General features: G+C 38.4%; 1 protein-coding gene across 5 annotated transcripts in view; it reads left to right on the top strand.

The window, feature by feature from the left end:
• Positions 1-20828, top strand: part of USP24 (ubiquitin specific peptidase 24) — a 139858-nt gene that overhangs the window by 86808 nt on the left and 32222 nt on the right. For all 5 annotated transcript variants that reach the window (XR_009049695.1, XR_009049696.1, XM_057712031.1 and 2 more), the window contains exons 33-42: positions 1889-1984; positions 2104-2332; positions 3038-3197; positions 4318-4473; positions 6632-6702; positions 7389-7549; positions 13832-13893; positions 16012-16203; positions 17156-17273; positions 19489-19633. Coding sequence is in view for 3 of the 5 variants with exons in the window: in XM_057712031.1 (XP_057568014.1) it covers positions 1889-1984; positions 2104-2332; positions 3038-3197; positions 4318-4473; positions 6632-6702; positions 7389-7549; positions 13832-13893; positions 16012-16203; positions 17156-17273; positions 19489-19633 (1390 nt within the window). In the remaining 2 variants the exon portion in view is untranslated. The remainder of the gene's footprint in view (positions 1-1888; positions 1985-2103; positions 2333-3037; positions 3198-4317; positions 4474-6631; positions 6703-7388; positions 7550-13831; positions 13894-16011; positions 16204-17155; positions 17274-19488; positions 19634-20828) is intronic.

The raw sequence follows: 20828 nt of genomic DNA, 5'->3' as shown, positions 1-20828 counted from the left end.
CACCTCATTACATATAGCTCCATCTCATCCCTTTTTATAGCTGAGTAATATTCCATTGTATATATATGCCACATCTTCTGTATCCATTCATTTGTTGATGGGCATTTAGGTTGCTTCCATGTCCTGGCTATTGTAAATAGTGCTGCAATAAACATGATGGTACAAGTTTCTTTTGGGATTATGGTTTTCTTTGGGTATATGCCCAGGAGTGGGATTACTGGATCATATGGTAGTTCTATTTGTAGTTTTTTAAGGAACCTCCAAATTGTTTTCCATAGTGGCTGTACCAACTTACAGTCCCACCAACAGTGCAGGAGAGTTCCCTTTTCTCCACACCCTCTCCAACATTTGTGGTTTCCAGACTTTGTGATGATGGCCATTCTGATTGGTGTGAGGTGATACCTCATTGTGGCTTTGACTTGCATTTCTCTGATGATGAGTGATGTTGAGCATCTTTTCATGTGTTTGTTGGCCATCTGTGTGTCTTCTTTGGAGAAATGTCTATTTAGGTCTTCTGCCCATTTGTGGATTGGGTTATTTGCTTTTTTGGTATTAAGCTTCCTGAGCTGCTTGTATATTTTGGAGGTTAATCCTTTGTCCGTTGTTTCATAGGCAATTATTTTTTCCCATTCTGAGGGTTGCCTTTTAGTCTTGTTTATGGTTTCTTTTGCTGTGCAAAAGCTTTTAAGTTTCATGAGGTCCCATTTGTTTATTCTTGATTTTATTTCCCTGATTCTAGGAGGTGGGTCAAAAAGGATGTTGCTTTGATGTATGTCATAGAGTGTTCTGCCTATGTTTTCCTCTAGGAGTTTGATAGTGTCTGGCCTTACATGTAGGTCTTTAATCCATTTTGAGTTTATTTTTGTGTATGGTGTTAGGAAGTGTTCTAATTTCATTCTTTTACATGTTGCTGTCCAATTTTCCCAGCACCACTTATTGAAGAGGCTGTCTTTTTTCCATTGTATACTCGTGCCTCCTTTGTCAAAGATAAGGTGCCCATATGTGTTTGGGCTTACTTCTGAGTTCTCTATTCTATTCCATTGATCGTCCTTTCTATTTTTGTGCCAGTACCATACTGTCTTGATCACTATGGCCTTGTAGTATAGTTTGAAGTCAGGAAGCCTGATTCCACCAACTCCATTTTTCCTTCTCAAGATTGCTTTGGCTATTCGGGGTCTTTTGCGTTTCCATACAAATCGTAAGATTTCTTGCTCTAGTTCTGTGAAAAATGCCATTGGTAATTTGATCGGGATTGCATTGAATCTGTAAATTGCTTTGGGTAGTACAGTCATTTTCACGATGTTGATTCTTCCAATCCAGGAACATTGTATGTCCCTCCATCTGTTTGTGTCGTCTTTGATTTCTTTCATCAATGTCTTAAAGTTTTCTGCATACAGATCTTTTGCCTTCTTAGGCAGGTTTATTCCTAGGTATTTTATTCTTTTTGTTGCAATGATAAACGGGAAAGTTTCCTTAATTTCTCTTTCTGCTCTTCCGTTGTTAGTGTATAGGAATGCAAGAGATTTCTGTGCATTAATTTTGTATCCTGCTACTTTTAGATATACTTTTGAATGGACAGTTCTGCTAGTACCGAGATAGCAGTTGATGGGTGAACTCAAACCAGTTAGTGAGAAGGAGAACTATGCACACCCTCTGTGTCGGTTATCTTTCTGGCTGAGGAAGCAGTCCCATTCTAGATGGACCAGGAGGGTTATATGTACCATAGGAAATCACTGTAATAGGAATATGTGTGATCTGTTTGTAGGTAAAGCTCTTGTAGGAATTTTAAGTAATTGATAACATTTATAAGCAGTTAAATTAGAGAAAATTTCCGATGGAAGAAATAGAAGTCTTTAATATGCTGCCTTTTCTTTCTTTTTCTTTGAAGTTTGGTTGTAAATGTCATGCAGAGGGATTCCATCCCATCAGAAGTAGACTACGAAACAAGGCAGGGAGTTTATTCCATCTGTCTACAACTGGCAAGGTTTGTAAATATATTGCATTGGTCTCAGAAGGCAATTCTTGACTTTTTCTTCCAAATCCCATCTTTTAAAATAGTATGAAATGATCTTGACTAAGCCTAGCTTTTTATTTCCTTTTAAGATTTTTGCTTGTGGGACAAACATTGCCAACATTATTAGATGAAGACCTCACCAAAGACGGCATAGAAGCACTTTCTTCTCGCCCATTCCGGAATGTCAGCCGGCAGACAAGCAGGCAAATGTCCTTATGTGGTACCCCAGAGAAGTCATCCTACCGACAGCTGTCCGTGTCTGACAGGTCTTCTATTAGGGTTGAGGAGATCATCCCTGCTGCACGAGTTGCAATACAAGTAGGTGACTTGTGTATTCAAGAAATATCAAGTACCTCCTGTTTAGAAGGCACTGGTGTGGGGGGCCTGTGCAGATATAAAAATTATTGACGTGAATATTGCCTTCAAGGAGCTTAAGGTGAGTAAGAAAAAGATCGCTAGTGCAGAAATAACTGTGTCAGGTAGAAAATACCAGGTGTTATAAGAGAGCAGCAAAGGCAAAACATTCTGCAGGCCTTGAGAGGAGATGGAATAAATTATCTTCACGTGTGGCTATCATGGATGATTTTATGTAGGAGGCGGCATTTGAGGTAGGCCTTCAAGAATAGGTAGGGATTCAATACACAGAGATTAGTTTGGAGAGAGGATAGTTGCTCAAGCAAAAGGGAGGGTGTGAGCAGTTAGAGGGAAAACCAGAGCCTGTGTAGGAGGTCGCACGGTGGTTCACATAGGCCAAAATTCAGTGTGGAAGAGGGGAAACTGAAAACAGAATTGGTGACAGGTGATGTGAAGCTGGAACAGGGAGAGCAGAGTCCCTGTATTACAAGTAGCAGAGGAGTAGTGAAAGTCCTTCAGCAAACAGCGCAGAAACATGAAAAAGGCTATCTTGTGGATATCTTGGAGGGAAACGAGTCTCAAAACTGAGACTGGGAGGAGGTTATTGAAGTCAGCAGGACGTGTTCAAGTACTACCTCTTCTCACAACACCCTTTCCATACTTCCTTAGACAATGGAAGTCAGTGATTTCACCTCTACTGTGGCTTGTTTCATGAGATTGTCGTGGGCTGCAGCTGCAGGACGGCTTGACCTCGTTGGGAGTAGCCAACCGATTAAAGAAAGTAATTCTCTGTTTCCTGCTGGAATTCGAAACAGACTCAGCAGTTCAGGTACTGATTAAAAAGGATAAAGTGATTAGAATGTTGGGCAGGAAGCAGCTGGAAGAATCATCTTTGTGTGGGTTATTCAGGGTCACAGAAAGGAGAAAGCCTTTTCTCTTGCTTTTGAGCTTAAGCAGAAATTCATTAAGCTACACACTCAAGACTTGTGCACATTCACATATGCATGCATGCCTATACCACCTCCATTCCTGTGTGTCACACTAAGGGAAGAAAAGTTTACAAATGCAAAATAAACAGAGAAACCAAGCAGAGTTTTAGGTTGCTGAGTGTAAAAGTGTCATGAGGCTAATAATTGTGACTGTAATAAAAATTCATCTAGAATTTTTACCTGGAAAAATCATTTTCTTGGTTTGGCCTGTTATTTTCTGTCAGGGCCTTTATAAATAGCGTTATTTCTTACCTCCATTTGGCTTCCCTGCTCAATCTATGTGTGTGTATATACCTCAGTAATAACGAAGTGTTTAAACAGCGTGACATACACAGTAAAGTGCAGAAATGTTAAATGTACAGGATTTTTTTTTCCCTTTGTTTAAAAAAAAAATTCAGTTTTATTATATTTTTCTCGGGACCAGCAGAAGCATTGACTATACAAATTTCTATCTTGTGTTCTCAACAAAGTCTAATTTGCAAATTCTTAAAAGTTTATTTACCATCAGTTTGGAACAATACCCTGAATAGCCAGTACCTCAATTTGTGAGAGTTTACACATGAAAACACATTTTAAATAACTCTAAATGCATTCCTTTTCATATAGCTCAGTGTATTTTTTAGGGTTTTTACATATGTGTAACCTGTCTAGATCAAGATAAGGAACATTTCTGATATCCCAGGAAGATTCCCACATGCCTCCAATGTTGTGCTGTTCTTACTTCTGTCATCTGACACTAGTTTTGACTTATAAACATATTTTTGAGCGCTTCCAAATGTGTTTTAAGTATTTACAGAGCAGTGGGGTCAAATCAAGTGATTAAGTCTCTCTTGTTTCTTAGACCAGAGTGTCTTCTTGAACTCTTTACTTTCACTTGAGGATTATGGGACACATTAAAGGATATTTTAATCTCGAGGGTCCTGTGAGTACTGCAGTAACCTTCTGCTTGCCTGTTTCCAGGAAGCAATTGCAGCTCTGGAAGTGAAGGGGACCCGGTAGCCTTGCACGCAGGCATCTGTGTGCGACAGCAGTCCGTGTCCACCAAAGACTCGCTGATTGCCGGAGAGGCTTTGTCTCTTCTTGTTACGTGCCTGCAGCTTCGGAGCCAACAACTGGGTATGCAGGAAGTCTGCTTGCCATTCATCTCTTTTAGGAAAAGGCCAGGTTTCTGTTGGGAATTATTTATATCCCTTCTTAGATAAGGTCATATTAATAGAAATGGAAAAGGGGAATGTTGGCATGTGAAATAGGTAGGAAGAGTGCTAGAGTACTTAAATTCTGAACAGGTATTTATTGAGCACCTTCTGTGTACACGGTTCCACAGTAGATGTTACAAGGGCAGTACGCCTACTCTCTAGGAGCTTACCATCTAATGGAGGAATTAAAACAGCCCAGACTTGTAGGTCATAGGCTACAGAAGTAGAACTATGTATCAATTCCTGAACTGGTAACAACTCCAGTATTAAAAACTTGAACCTGGAGGTTTGCCCTTCTGTCTGTGTTGTTGGTTTTGGCAAGCTGGGGCTGTTGCTGATCCTGCTTTGAACGTTAGACACCCCAGGGCTCAGTCCCCCGTCACTGCCTCTCCTCTGTCTACGCTCATTCTCTCCACGTAATCGCATCCACGTTCACAGCCTTAAATTCCCTCTGTGCGCTGATAACACGTAAATTCGGCTCTACGGCCTGGACCGCTCCCCTGACATCTTCACTTAGATATCGCATAGACTTCCCGAACTCAGCATGTCCAGAAGAGAGCTGCTGGTCTGGTCCATACCGCCCAAGGGATTTCCCACCTTAATTAATAGCAGTTTCGTTCTTGGAGTCATCCTTGATTCCTTTTTTTCATACCCTACTAATCTGTCAACACATCCTTCTTCAAACTATATCTAGATTCCACCCCTCAGACCACCTTCACTGTCAGCAGCCTCTGACCCGCCATCATCTCTTACTTGGATTATAGCAGCAGTGCCTTGACTAATCTCCCTGCTTCTACCCTTGCAGTTTATTCTCCACACAGTAACCAGAGTGGACCTTCTAAAATGTAAGTCAGATTGTGTCACTCCTCTGTTCAAAACCTTGCAGTGGCCTCTCAGTTCACACTGAGTGAAAGCCAGGTCTTTCCTAAGGCCTTCCAGGCCTGACACATCCACCCCTGTGACACCTGTGTGCCTCCACCCTCTCCCACTCTCCCCTCACCCACTGTGCTTCAGCCACCCTGGCTTCCTGGCTGTTCCCTGACACTCAGGCACATTCCTGCCTCAGGGCCCTCGCATTGGCTGTTCCCACTTCCTGGTCTGTTCTTCCCCTGCCTTTTTTTAAAGAAATCACAATCCTTCTCTCACCCAGCATCAGCTAAACCCTTGATTTTTTTTCTACATCACTTATCACTTTGCAGCAAACACTATGATTTCTCTGCTCAGCATGTTTGTTGTTGTTATCCGCTCCCCAGCTAGGTGGTAAGCTCCGCAGGAACAGAGGCTTCTGTTCATTTTGTTCCCTGCTGAATCCTTAGCACCCAAACACTGTGTGATGTGTAGTAGGCCCTCAATAAATACTTATTCAGGGATGAGGTCTTAACAACGCCACTTTTAAAAATTGTACCAACACATCAGAGCCCTAGTCTTCACTATTACTACTGCCTGTTATGTAGAGTTGGTGATCATCGTGTTTAGTATAACATCCAAACTCATTATGTAAGACGCCAAGATGAACACATAGCAAGACTTAGAAGTTTATGGGACAGTTAAACAGTGTCAAAAATGATTTACTTTGAGCAGGGATGCTGTTAAAGGCTTATATATGAGAAGTGTAAGTCATTATGAAATGCTTTTGAGCATATACCATACTTTTAGTTTGATTTTCCTACAATTGTTTAATTATAGAGATATTTTCAAATCAAGATGAAAAATTTGTACTTCAAGTTTTTTTTCATTTTTAAGTTTATTGTGGGGTACACTTTATAGTCCACAAGTATTGATAGTTTTATCAAGGCAAGACATATTTATTCTGTAACTGGTATGCACAAGGCATTGTGCAAAAATGTCAGCGTATAAAGATGACCAAGACATGGTCCTGCTCCTGAGCACCTTGGGCTCTCATGGGATGGACTCAGAGGCATGGGTGCAGTGGTGGAGGCACTGGATTTGATTCTGTGTGAATAACTTCTTAAGTTTAGTTAAGCTTAAGAAGTTATTCAAAATTTTTGAAATTCTGAAAATGCACTTCCTGACATATTTTCCTCCCCTGCCCCCATTCTCCTTATTCTTATTATTAGCATCTTTCTATAACTTGCCCTGTGTCGCTGATTTTATCATTGATATTCTGCTTGGATCACCAAGTGCTGAGGTAAGGATTTTTTACTTTATAAAAAGCCCCTTTAGTCCTATTCTGCATGGATTCTCTGGATACCTGTGACATTATGAGGAGTATAAAAGGAATGGTGTTTAGTCCTCTCGGGGATTGAAACAAAGGGACTGCAGACCACTCTGAAAGCAAAGTGACCATTTAGACTATCACCTTCCTTTCTGCTCCATATTTCACTGAAAGTTAAGAGACTAGTGCTATGATTAACTTGGGTTTGTTTATAACAAACAAAATCTTCCAGCGAGTGTTCAGCATCCACAGCTGGCCAGGGCAGCTAGCATTAAGCATCAGCATGTTGGTCACAATCAAGAAAGACCAACTTTGAGCCGTGAACTTTCATTAGATTTTATAATTCTCATTTTTGTACGTGACCTTGAAAATGAGGTTTGAGGCACTTGAAGAAGAGTTTTTACCTTATTTTTATTTACATTAAATTATAAACCTATGGATTAGAGTAGAATACAGTACTAGAATAATTTGGAAATTAGTTCCCAGACCACGCTTGTTTTAAATTATCTCTAGTTTATTCAGTGTAAGCTTTACCAGTTGAAATGCTGCAACCCTTATAGCATCGTTCAGAGTGTGGACTTTGGAGGAAAATCATTTTCTAAGCAGTCTCTAAGTGTTGGTTGATGTACATCCTTTTGCCACTAAAAATATAATTTCAGATTCGCCGTGTTGCCTGTGATCAGCTGTATACTCTTAGTCAAACAGATACTTCAGCCCATCCAGATGTGCAGAAGCCAAATCAGTTTCTCCTGGGTGTGATTCTCACTGCTCAGCTGCCTCTCTGGTCCCCAACTAGTATTATGCGAGGAGTCAATCAGAGGTAGGTATTAAAGATGAAAAAGTTCACGTCATATAGGAAAAGAATAATGATTTGTGTACGGCTCCCCCAGAGTCCACAGTGTATGACTCAGATGACAGAATTTCTTCTTCGCTCTTCCAACACTTATACCCTGGAAGAGGGCATTTCAGGTTTTCTCACCACTCAGGACAGGAGAGTTAGAAGAAACAATACCAGACTTTCTTCCTCTTGACGACCCCAACTCTCCCACCTCCACCCCTCCTGGTCCACCTAGCCCAGAGAGGAAGAGGACTCACCTGGTGGTTGAGAAGCTGTGTTATTCAAGCCAGATCACTGTGCAAAGATTACACTGCTTGTGTCTACTTGTACCTTGCTTTCCTAGCTCAGCATACTTCATAACTCCACGTCTAGAGGGACTAGGGTATCCTTCTAGCTTGCTTTCTTGGTTTTATCCATGCCTGAGCATGAAAGAAGGCTTGCGGTCCAGGCTCAGAGAATGAGAGAATGACTTGACCGTTCTGCCTGCCCCATCTTATCTCCTTAGGCTAGGCTGCGTGCAGGGGTACCCCACTGTAGGCCCAGGATGGGAGGTCAGAGACCCTCACATTGACCTCAAGTTAAGCCACTTTCTCCAGTTCAGCTTTTCCAGGGAGTCCTTGCTCTCGGGCTTAGAACATGCCACAGAGATTTGTGAAATCAATATCTACTTTACTTGGGTATCTAATTTATAAATTAGAGCCCTTAGAGGGAAAAAGGGTTAGAGCTACTCAAACACCTAACATATAAGCATCCAAACTTTGTGTGTGTGTGTCGGGGGGTGGGGGATAAAATATCCAGAACAGAACATTTAGCATTTTAACCATTTTTTAAATGTACAATTCAGTGGCGTGAAGTGTATTCACATTGTTGTGCAACCATCTCCACCATCCATCTCCAGAACTTTCTTAGCATCCTAAGCTGACACTGTGTACCCAGTAAGAAGGCATTAGATAAAAGACTGATAAATCTGACTCCACAAAAATTAAAATTTTCTTTGTGGAAAAAAATACCTTAGCGTCAAAAGTCAGTTAAACTGACTAAATAGATGTATAACATCCATGACAGACAGCAAGCTAATTTTGATAATATAAGTGAAGAACTATTGTAAACCACAAAAGACCAACAGCCAAATAGAAAACTGAACAAAGGACATGAAGAGAGACAGTTTAAAGACCATCATGTAGATCCTTTTTTTTTTTTTTAAAGATTTTCTAGATTTTTTTTTCTTTCTTTCTTTTTTTTTTTTTTCTTTTTAACTGCGGCAAAATGTACATAACAAAATTTACCATTTTAACCATTTTGGGGGGTATAACTTAGTGACGTTCAGTACATACACATCATTGTGCAGCCATCACCACTATCCATTTCCAGAACTTTGTCGTTGTCCCGAACTGGAACTCTGTTCCCATTAAACAGTAATTCCCCATTCATTTCCCTCCCCGCTCCAGGCAATGGCAACCTCCATTCTCCTTTTTGCCTCTATGAATTTGACTATTATAGGTACCTCATAAAAGTGAAATCATACAATATTTGTCTTTTTTTGTCTAGCTTATTTCACTTAGCATAATATTTTCAAGATTCGTCCATCTTATAGCCTGAGTCAGGGTTTCATTTCTGAGACTGAATGTGTGTATATATCCTACTTTGTTTATCCATTGACCCGTAGAGGGACACTTGGTTTCCACCTTTTAGCTGGTATGAATAATGCCACTATGAACATGAGTGTACAGATATCAATTTGAGTCCTGCTTTCAGTTCTTTTGGGTATCTGCCCAGAAGTAGAATTGCTGGGTGATATGTCATTCTATGTTTGATTTTTTTGAGCAACCACCATACTCTTTCCACAGTGGCCGTACCATTTTACATTTCCACCAGCAATGTGTAAGGGTTCCATGTTCTCCACACTTGTTTTCTGTTTGCTTTTGATAATAACTGTCCAAATGAATGTGAAGTGGCATCTCGGGGTTTTGATTTGCATTTCCCTAATGACTGGTGATTTTGAGTATCTCATCATGTGCTTATTGGCCATTTGTGTATCCTCTTTGTAGAAATGTCTGTTCAAGTCTTTTCTCACTTTTAAGTTAGGTTGACTGTTTTTTGTTGTTCTTTATATATTCTGGATATTAATCCCTTATCACATACGTGATTTGCTAATATTTTCTCCCATTCTATGGGATTTCTTTTGCTCTCTTGATAGTGTCCTATTGCATACAAAAGTATTTAATTTTAATGAAGTCCAGTTTATCTGTTTTTTCTTCTGTTGCCTGGGCTTTTGTTGTCATATCCAAGAAATCATTGACAGATCCAGTGTCATGAAGTTTCTCCCCAGTTTTTTTTCAGGGTTTTATCAGTTTAGCTGTGACATTTAGGTTTTTGATCCACTTTAAGTTTTGTGTAAGATGTAAAGTGAAGGTCCAACTTTATTCTTTTCCATGTGGATATACGGTTATCTCAGCACCATTTTTTGAAGACTCTCCTTTTCCCACTGAATGGTTTTGATGTTCCTGTTGAAAATCATTTGAAAATATTTGTATTACATGCACACACACATACACATACACACATACAGATGGATGGATGCATACATATATTTATTTCTGGGCTTTTTATTCCTATTCCATTGATCTATATGTCTGACTTCATGCTAGTACCACCCTTTTTTGATTACTATAGCATTGTAGTAAGTTTGAGACCAGGAAGTATTCTTCTTTCTCAGAATTGTTTTGGCTCTTTGGGGGGTCCCCTTGAGATTCCGTATGTATTTCAGGATGGGTTTTTCTTTTTCTGTGAAAAACACTGATATTTTAATAGGGATTGCATTGAATCTCTAGATCGCTTTGGGTATTGGCTTCTTCTTTTTTTTTCTTTTTAATGGCGCACGGGCTTAATTGCTCCGTGGCATGTGGAATCTTCCCAGAGCAGGGCTCGAACCCATGTCTCCTGCCTTGGCAGGCGGATTCTTTACCGCTGCGCCACCTAGGAAGTCCGGGTATTGGCTTCTTAACAAGATTTTTCTAATACATAAACATAAGATATCTTTAGATTTATTTAAGCCTTCTTTCATTTCTTTCAGCATTGTTTATAGTTTTCACTGTAGAAGTCTTTCGCTCCCTTGTTTAAGTTGATTCCTAAGTATTTTATTCTTTTTGATGCTATTATAAATGGAATTATTATCTTTCTTTTTCATGTTGTTCATTGTTAGTGTATAGAAGTGAAACTGATTTTTATGTATTGATTTTGTATCTTTGTGACTTTGCTGAATTCATTTATTAGTTCTAACAGTTTTTTTGTGGACTGTTCAGGGTTTTCCATATATAAAATCATGTCATCTGCAAACAGAGATCATTTTATTTCTGTCTTTCGAATTTGGATGTCTTTTATTTCTTATTCTTGCCTAATTACTCTGGTTAGAACTTCTAATACTATATTAAATAGAAGTAGTAAAAGTAGGCATCCTTGTTCCTGATTGTGGGGGGAAATTTTCAGTCTTTCACCATTGAGTATGATAGTAGCTGTGGGGTTTTCATATGTGGCTTTATTACATTGAGGTAGTTTTCCTACGCTCCTGGTTTGTTTAGTGTTTTTATCATGAAAGGGCATTGAATTTTGTCAGCTTTTTTTTCTGTGTCAATTGAGATGATCATGGTTTTTTTCCTTCATTCTGTTAATGTAGTATATTTCATTGATTGATTTTCATATTTTGAACTATCCTTGCATTCCAGATATCAGTCTCACTGTTCATGGTGTTTAATCCTTTAAATGTACTGCTGAGTGTGAAGAGAGTCAGAAAGAGAAAAACAAATATCGTGTATTAACACATATATGCGGAATATAGAAAAATGGTACAAATCCACTGGTTTGCAAGGCAGAAACAGAGACACAGATGTAGAGATTCTTTTTTAAATGTTGGGTAGAATTCACCAGTGAAGCCATGTGGTCCAGAGATTTTCTTTGTTGGGAGGTTTTTGATTGATTCAGTCTTCTTGCTAGTGATAGCAAGCAGTCACTATTTCTTCCTGATTCAGTCTTCCGAAGTGTCACGTTTCTAGGAGTTTGTCCACTTCATCTAGGTTATCCAATCTGTTGGTGTACGGTTGCACATAGTACTATCTTATAATGAGTAGTAATGTCCTCACTCATTTCTGATTTTTTTTAATTTTGAGTTTTCTTTTTTTCTGAGTCATTAATCTTTTCGAAGAACCAAGTTTTTTTGCTTTTGTAGATTTTGTGTATTGTTTTCCTGTTTTCTGTTTTATTTATCCTCACTCCAATTCTTAATATTGTCTTCCTTCTAGCAGCTTTAGATTTGATTTGTTCTTCTTTTCCTAGTTCCTTAAGGTGTAAAATTAGGTTGGTTCTTCCCTTTTAATGTAAGCATGTACAGACATAAATTTCCCTACTGTCACTGTTTTCAAAAGCTGCATCCCATAACTTTTGGTATGTTGTGTTTTCATTTTCATTTGTCACAAGATATTTTCTAATTTTCCTTGTGATTTCTTCTCCCATCTGTCCCTGACTTTTTTTTTAACACTTATATTTTCTAATTATAAGTTGTATAATCTTCAGAATTTTTTTGAATTGTTAGATTTTAATCGGTTTGCAAGTATTTATTATAGGATTAAGTGTTTGTCTCAACCTTTTGTTATGTTCTCATGCACTCTCACATATGGAGGTTCCTGGCCCCCACATATCTAAGTCTCAACTTAAATATTATTTTGACGCATTTAACCTATTTTAACATTATAAATTTATAAATAAGGAAGAAGTTATGATTTTGGTTTCTGAGACGAGATCATTGTGAGTGATTTATAAAAGTTAAAAATTTAACTAAAACTTACAATTATGTTACAGTTGACCATTAAGATTTAACCTATATTAGACATGAGCTGTGTATTTCAGGTAATGAAAAGTAGTTCTTTAATGGTATAAAGCTGAATTTCAGAGAATGATTTTTCCCTGGTAAAGACATGTGGATTAAAAGTTATAGAGACTTCTTTTTTTTGCCCTTTAACATTTTTTACTTTAGTATTCCAATTTTTCCTGGTTAAAAGTTTCCTAAAATCAGGTAATCCTTATATTAACTAGTAAGATCAGTGATTTTTTGGTTGAAATGTGTAAGCCATTTCTTAAGTAGTGAGCTGTTGTGCCTTTGTTTGTTGTAAGAGTCAGATTATTTAACATAACTATTAACAGTTTGATTTGTTGTTAAATTTCTCTAAACTTTGGGAAAGAAACAGAAAGCATTAAATGAGTTTGGTTAACATACACTCTCAGAGAATATCTTAAATATAAAACATTGAATTTTACACAGAATTGGATCTTTTGATTATGTGTTTTTATAATTTTGAAAATTTCATTTCACAACTTTTTAATGCCCGGGTTTGGTACATCTTTTCCCATGATATTAATAGTGATGATAATAGCAGTTATCACGGCTGATTATGTACCACACAGTATGCTGAATTCTTTGCATATGTTTATCATTTAATCCTCACAATGGCCAAATGAGTTTGACAGTTTTATTATCCCCACTTTTATAATAATCATAATTCTTGGTTCATTATGTAATCTCAACATTAGTGCATTCTTGAGCCCTTTATGTTTGTGTATATGTATGTGTGTTTATTTCTGATACTCTTGTAAGCATTTTAGAAATCAGAAAACTGAGACAACTGAAATTAATTGTCCCTAGACACCAAGCTGTGGGTGGAGCCAGGATTAAAAGTAAGGTCCGCCTGACTTTAAAACCTGTGCTCTTCACTGCTATAATTACAGAAAAAGTTTCATTGATCATCCTAGATAAAAGAATTTACCCTTCTCTTTCTTCTCTTATCCACTTTGTTTTGCTTCTTAGCACTTATCACCAATTGACATATGTATGTATTTTTCATTCGTTGTCTGTCTGCTTTGTTTTTTGTTCACTAGTCCCCTAAAACAGTTCCAAGCATGTAGTAGATGCTTAGTGTGTATCAGTTGATGTTTGAACAGATGAATGTAATCCGTGCATTATGTATGCAGTCAGTAGGTACATCATTACAAAATGAGATAGATTGTTTCCTCTATTTACATTATTATTCCTATACTGCATCTGTATAAGTAAAATCACTAGTGTGTTGTGTCTTGCTAAAATATTCAAGTTGAATTAATGTAAAGTTATTTTATGTCTCTTATTCAATTGTTTTATGAACTAATTCTTAAAAGGAAAATATTTTTTTATTTTCAAATCAGCCGGTTTTTAGTAATTGAAATCTATCTGTTTTTTAGACTATTATCCCAGTGCATGGAGTATTTTGATCTGAGGTGCCAATTATTAGATGATCTTACAAGTAAGTAGATGTCTAACTTTGATTTATGTCGGGGGAAGGATTGGGAAGGACTAGAACAGAAAGCCAAACAGACATTTCTAAATCTGACTTAATGTGTCTCAAATATAAATAACATTATAATATTGTTTGAAGTTGAATTTTATTCTCTTAAAAATAGCATGTAAACCCACATACCAGTTATCTCTTCTCCTGTTATTGACATATTCCCAGCCATTAATGTGTTGAGAAGATTTGTTGATTTTAAAAATTGAAGCTTTGAAGGAAAGAGGGAATCTCTGCTGAGATATTTGATAGTGGTAGAAGTGAGTGATAGAACTCAGGTAATGTGATGCAGTGTCATTATTAGAAACTCTGTTGTTAGCGCTTTCCAGATTTCAGTCATCTGTACTTACTCTTACATAATGCAAATGTATGTTGGAATGCTCTATGTGAATTTTAGTTGTTCCGATCAAGACTTTGTTAGTTTTTTCCCTACCCTTTACACAAAGCTTATAGGAAAGATTTGCTTCAGCTTTTATGAAGTAAATAAAATGAAGTAAGGATCAACAAAAACATTATTTGGAAAAGAAGGTCAAGGCCAGGAGGTTAAAAAAAAAATGAAAACCTTGTGTATGCGCAGGCTGTAAAGTCCCACACAGTCAGAATTAGGTTATGAGGTTCCTGGAGGGCAGAGATAAAAAGGAAACCTCATTTGTTTGTTTGTTCTCAATACCCTAGAGGAAGAAACATATAACGGTTTCTCAAAAGAAACAAATCTTTTCCCGAGCACTCAAACCTCAAAGAAACGTCACACAAAGGTCTTCATGTAATGGACACAGAAAGACAGGGTGACTAAGAAGCCTCAGCAGCATCTCCAAGGCAGATGCCTTCCTGGGCTTCATAAGTGTGTCTCAGAAAGCTGAGGACTCGGTGCTCTGAGCAGTGCCGTGGAATTGGTTTTGCTGGAGCCTGAGATGGTATAGTCTGTGTGTCTTGATTCAGGGATGAGACCTGTACTCTCTAGAAAAGTGGATGGACTATATGTGCATCTCACAGCCTAGCCTAGTACTGCATTTTTCAAGCAGGCTTCCAGTGTTAAGTTGGGCAACAGCCCGTGAGGGTTTGCTCTCTGGCTTGGACTTGGAAAGGGTACTCTGCGCTGCTTCTTGAGGACTGGCCTCCTGAGTTGGCTAGACACATCCTCGGAACGCATGAATACGTTATCAGGGTGGGCCTTGGCTGTGCCATTGAGCAGTAAGTAAGGGACCCAGAATCTCTTAATGGAATGTTGAGGGCAGAGTGGGAATATGGCTTGAAACAAGCAATATTTGGCCATTTGGGGAGTATTTTCTATATACCAGTGTCTATACTAGGCACTTTATACCCAGCACCCCGCAGTGTAGGTCTTAGCCTCATTTTATAAATGAGGAAACAAGAACACACAGTGTCACCTGAAGTATCCTTTCCCACCTCCCCATGTGGGGCCTTTCTTGCCTGTGGCAACAGTGCAGTGGGAGCAGAGCGTGATCACTCCTGCTCCCCTCCCTAATCCCAGCTTCCAATATGGAATCTTGTCTTCAATCCTTGTTTGGAGGGGAAAGTAAAATACTTAATACCAAAGAACAGAGCGGATCTCCGGAGGCTGGCTCGTCGTCTGGAAACCTGGATTCAGCTGCTGTGCTGTGGACCCCTCTCTCCTTCACAGAGCTCCCCCCTCCCTTGGCATAGCTCTGTGGGAGTGATGGCTCTCCTCTCACTCCTCGACCCCTTCCTTCTCTGGGATGGTTTCTTCCCTGGGACATCTGCTAACACCCACCAAGCAGGAGCTTCTTCGGGACAAAGGTTGTCTCCTTCATCTTGTACCCCCAGCATCAGCACCATGACCTGCGTGGAGGAGGCACTCAGTGCCATTTGATTTGTGACTGATAGAGAGAGGGAGGGAACGGACGTGTGTGAGCCTTCACAGTCCTGTGGGCAGCTGCTGTTCATTAATGACAGGTTTTTTTAATCTGTGAAGTGGAAGATTGAGATTTGTCTCTGCTTACTTTAGTTGAGGATTTTGACTCCATGAAAAGAAATCTTTCTTTCTTCAGAATGAGGGGTTGTTTTGTTTTGTTTTGTTTTGTTTTTCCATCTTAGCTTCAGAAATGGAACAGTTACGAATCAGCCCAGCTACCATGCTCGAAGATGAGATTACTTGGCTGGATAATTTTGAACCTAATCGCACTGCTGAGTGTGAGACCAGTGAAGCAGACAACATCTTATTGGCAGGACACCTACGGCTCATCAAGACCCTTCTTTCACTCTGTGGGGCAGAAAAGGAAATGCTTGGTAATTATTACTTCATCTTATCATGTGACAGAATACCTCAGTTCTCAGCTCCTGCCATAGTGTTGTGTGAAATTGGGAAAATAAGATAGGTGCTAAGTGTTCCATAGAAAATTGACCCTTCAGACAATGGGATATTGTCTGTAATTTTAGTGGCTAACAAATTTAAGGTCTATTTTATCTATGTCAAACATACAGAGAATTTTATAGCGTTCAAGATAGTTGGATAACATAACAGTAACAAAAATTATAAATCAAAGTAGGTTTTTCTCTTTTTGCTGTTACATACTTTATAAAATATAGTCCGTTGTATATCTTACCTCTTTTAAGGATGATTCTTGTCTGGAGAGACAGCCCCCAACCACCACCCCGGGATGGTGGGATACACATGTAATTTGTAAAAGCATATTCAGTATTATAAATTATATTCAGAAAACAAATCAAAATGTTATCATTTTTATCACACAAACTGAGTTCTATAAAAATCTTCTTGGCTACTGGGGATACATAGAAAAGAGTGATTCTAAACCAGGGTGAGATGGGCACGTCATTTTAACCTAAAGACTTTTAATGTTTTAAAAACGTTTATGTGGACTCCCCTGTGCCCAGAGTAAAAATTAATTATTCAAACCACCTGCCTTATGATGTTCTTGGCATTTGTGTTTCTAAAGTGAAAGCTTAACTCCTTTCACTCTGTTGCAAACTCATAAAGGAAGGTACCTTCGCTTGTCTATCTTTGTTTCCTGTCCCTTGACTCTCCCACCCGTCCCCACCCCTCTACCCCACAGAGCGTTGCCATGTATTATAAGTGCTTGAAAAATAAGCATCAGGTTAAATTGAATGCCCTGCCATTGGGTGGCTCAGGTGCCTTTGCTGCTCTGATATGAAAGTGCAAGACAGGATCTTTGAATTAAAATGTGTTCATCCTCAACATGAATATTATGCTCTGTTCCAGGTTCATCACTCATTAAACCATTGTTAGATGACTTCCTTTTCCGAGCTTCTAGAATTATTTTAAATAGTCATTCTCCAGCTGGCAGTGCCGCCATCAGTCAACAGGACTTTCATCCAAAGTATGGAAAATGCACGTTGTGTTCAGTTTTGGTAAAAATTCTAATTCGAAACTTTAGTCCAAAAAGATTTTCTTAACTTGGAGTTTGTCTTCCATCTTATGAGTGTGTATAGCTTATAAGACATTTTCTGCTGTATAAAGAAATGCATGTAAGGGGGCTTAGGATAAAGCCTGCCTGGCACATAGTAATTGCTGAGCAGGTATGCTAGTACTATTGTCATCAAGATGGAAGAATAAGTAATAATGTGGTTAACTTGGTCAGTAACAAATTCCAAGAGAAACTGAGGTTGTAAGAATTGCTTCCAAAGTAAAGATAAGTAGGCTCTGAGTCTTGAAAGGTTTCTGCTAGGAGAAAAGCAGAGGCGCTTTAGTGCATGAACCTTGTGATTTGCTGAGTATTGACTGTGTCCTGATAATTGAAACTGCTAGTGATTTATTACAGTGGTAATTTTAGAGTCAAATTTTATATCAGTTTTTATGGATAGAAATTTGAAAGATCCATTTGTAACGTTGACCCTTCATAGGTGATGTTTATACTCTTGGAGATAGGAGGAGGTAGCTACAAGCTGCCATCCTGTTTGCTCTGAATCTAACTTACTTTGTTCTTTTCTCATGAAAACCAGAGTTAATTGAGTAATCCTGAAGAAAGTGAGGATTTGGCATTTAACCAGTGAAAAAAATTCTCATACAATTTCAGTGGTTATGGAAATGAGCAAAACATAATAACAATATTTTATGGAATCTTAAGAGGTATCTTGTCATGTATGAATATTTCTCTATCTAGAGATTCCTTATTAGCAAGATGTGTTTTAGGTAATAAACCTTCATTAAAACCCTCGGGGTGTCCCTCACACTGTCACTCCCATCCTCACCTCTACCCTAGTCTTGTTCTGGAAGGTTTGATGCTAGCTCCGTGGGAGACTTTTATTAAAGCAGTAGAAACACATGAGTATTTCAGTTTCCAGTGAACAGAGAAAATAAATTTTGAGCGGTTTTACTGACTTTTTTTTTCATGAATCCTTCAATTTGTATTTATTAAAAGTAATACGTCTGTCAACAAGGAGTTGTGTTTTTGAATCACATACAGTGCCTTGAATAGAACAGGAAACACTTGTTTCATCCCTCCCCAGTGTACTGAATGGTGTTCATTTATCACAGTGACTCCCAGCCTTTTCCCATCTAAACCCTAAAGCCAGAAAGAGGTTTTAAGTACATAGAAACTCTTTTCACAAGTAATGTTTTTCTTATATCACACCAACAGAAGAACTTCTCGATGTTTAACCTGTGTATAGGGTACCTTCTATTCATTCTTTACTTGTCTTTGCAAGCCACAAATGCAGGTAAGAAACAAAGGACAGTGCCAGCTCCATGGCCTTTGTCCTCAGTGCCTGATGCAGTTCTGATCTCCATGCCTTTCAACCCCCTCTTGAACACATCTCTTATACTCCACTCCATAAATGTTTCTCTCAGAGGTTGGATGTCCTCTTTTCTGTGTATCCTTCCTAACCTGTGATCTCCTAAGAAATGCAAGGTTGGCTTCGGTGACCATGAGAAATTACTGTCCATCCCCAAAATGATTTCTACTTAAGGTCAACAGTAAAGAAGCCTTTAGTTTCCTGCATAATGCGTGCAACTTGTCTTTCGTTGTCACTTTAAACAAATTGACTTGGCAAACTATTTCTGTCTCCATGTTTTCAGCAAAATAGAAAGTTGGTTAGTGTCCTTGAAGAATTTTCTATCTGCAGGTGCATATCAAATGTTTACGGGTGTCTGTTCTGATTTGTATAGCTTTCTGCCATAGATATTTGAATTTCAGGGTGTAATCTACAAAAAGCTTTCTTCCTACCTACTTTAATTGAAAGGTAGTTATTTCCATGTTGTGCTTTTGGTACAGTTTTCAGATTCTATTTTCTGTTCTTGATGATCTGTCCCTTAGATAAGAATATTCTGGAGTCATAATTGAAAGATTTGCTACTTTATCATCAGGCCAAGAAGATATTTAGCTCTAAACCATAAACATCCCTCCTGTATTCATGGTCTCTTCATTTGTTAAATAAACACCTCCCACTAGATTACTAGGTCGGCCATCAGACCTGACTTAACCCTGTTTTAGGAATTGCAGCTCTTATACTTTCATTTCAAATGTTGCCTTAGTTTAATGAGCGACTCAAGTAAATTACTCACTGTTGAAACTGACTTGTGTCTTTTGTTTTTAGGTGTAGTACAGTGAACAGCCGACTGGCAGCCTACGAAGTCCTTGTAATGCTGGCTGATAGCTCACCTTCAAATCTTCAAATTATTACAAAAGAGCTACTTTCTATGCATCATCAGCCTGATCCTGCTCTTACCAAGGAGTTTGATGTAAGTTTTCTAGACCTCAATGCACTTAATTTTTTTAGAATGATCTCTTAAACATATTATTTTAAAACTATGTTTGCATTATCCTAGTCACAAAGGAAGTGAGTGTTATTCTTTTGTTTTCCAAGTTCACATACTCAAATCAATTTTAATCTATAGTGTATTACATTAATACACTACAATATATTACTAAGTGGTACCCTTTTGATTAAAAAAGAAGCGACATTTTCAAGTCAGTTGATAATTACTCTCAGTAAAAAGTAGCATTTCAACCTATTTTTTGCGAACCTGTACACTTGGCACAGTGCCAGGCACTGGAGCTACAAACTCAAGCGAGCACTCGGTCTCTCACAGGATAGCCTGTGTTCACTGAAATTCAACTAAGATTTATTGAGTTTACTATGCGCTGAGGTGTTTTCAGTTTTTGGAGCTCAAAAATGAAGATAGAATCCCAGTCCTAAGATGGAGGTATGTCCTGAATGCTCTTCTAACAGAGAGGCACTTCAACACTAGATGGTGTGTTTTAGAAAGCTTCTTAGAAATGACGAAATTTAGAATAGAGCCCTTAAGAGTAGTGAGCCGGTTGAGGCAAGGTGGGAAGGTCATTCCAGACATGAGAAGCCATGGACAGTTTTGTGTACTTCAGGATCCGCAAGAGGGAAGCGAGCTGAGTGCCAGACCAGGAGTTGGGAGGATGCTTTTAAAGCACTCTCCACTAACGTCATAGAGGCCGTCTCATCCCTTTGGATGCCTAAGCTGAGTACTATGAAACATACAAGTTAGGCAGGAAAAGACGTGAGAGCAGGTGTTCTAAATAGAGGAAATAGCACTTGCAAAGTGCAATGTGAGTGCATAAATTGGGAACTGTTTTGGTATGAGCTGTTTAGTTTATAGTGCTTATTTTATGCTTTGCTTTAAGTTTTACATGCCTTTACTTAACAATCAGATTTAAAAGACAATCTTATTCTAATAAGTCAGGAATTAAATCAGCATAATGAAGAAAATATTTGTCATATAAATACTTATACTTTTAGCACTGTTATGAACCAGTTTTTCTTATTTTTTTAGCGTGTGCTTTGGACTACAAATAAATTACAGTATTAATTAAATCTTAGAAATCACCCTGCTCTAAGTGTATGTTGAATATAAATGAAAAGTATATGACATGTAGCAATTCCTTCCAGTCCAGGAGACCTCC

This window comes from Hippopotamus amphibius, chromosome 1, assembly GCF_030028045.1.
Source record: "Hippopotamus amphibius kiboko isolate mHipAmp2 chromosome 1, mHipAmp2.hap2, whole genome shotgun sequence".
Lineage (NCBI taxonomy): Eukaryota > Metazoa > Chordata > Mammalia > Artiodactyla > Hippopotamidae > Hippopotamus > Hippopotamus amphibius.
The sequence above is the reverse complement of the archived record's forward strand: the minus strand, read 5'-3'. Positions and strand labels throughout refer to the sequence as shown.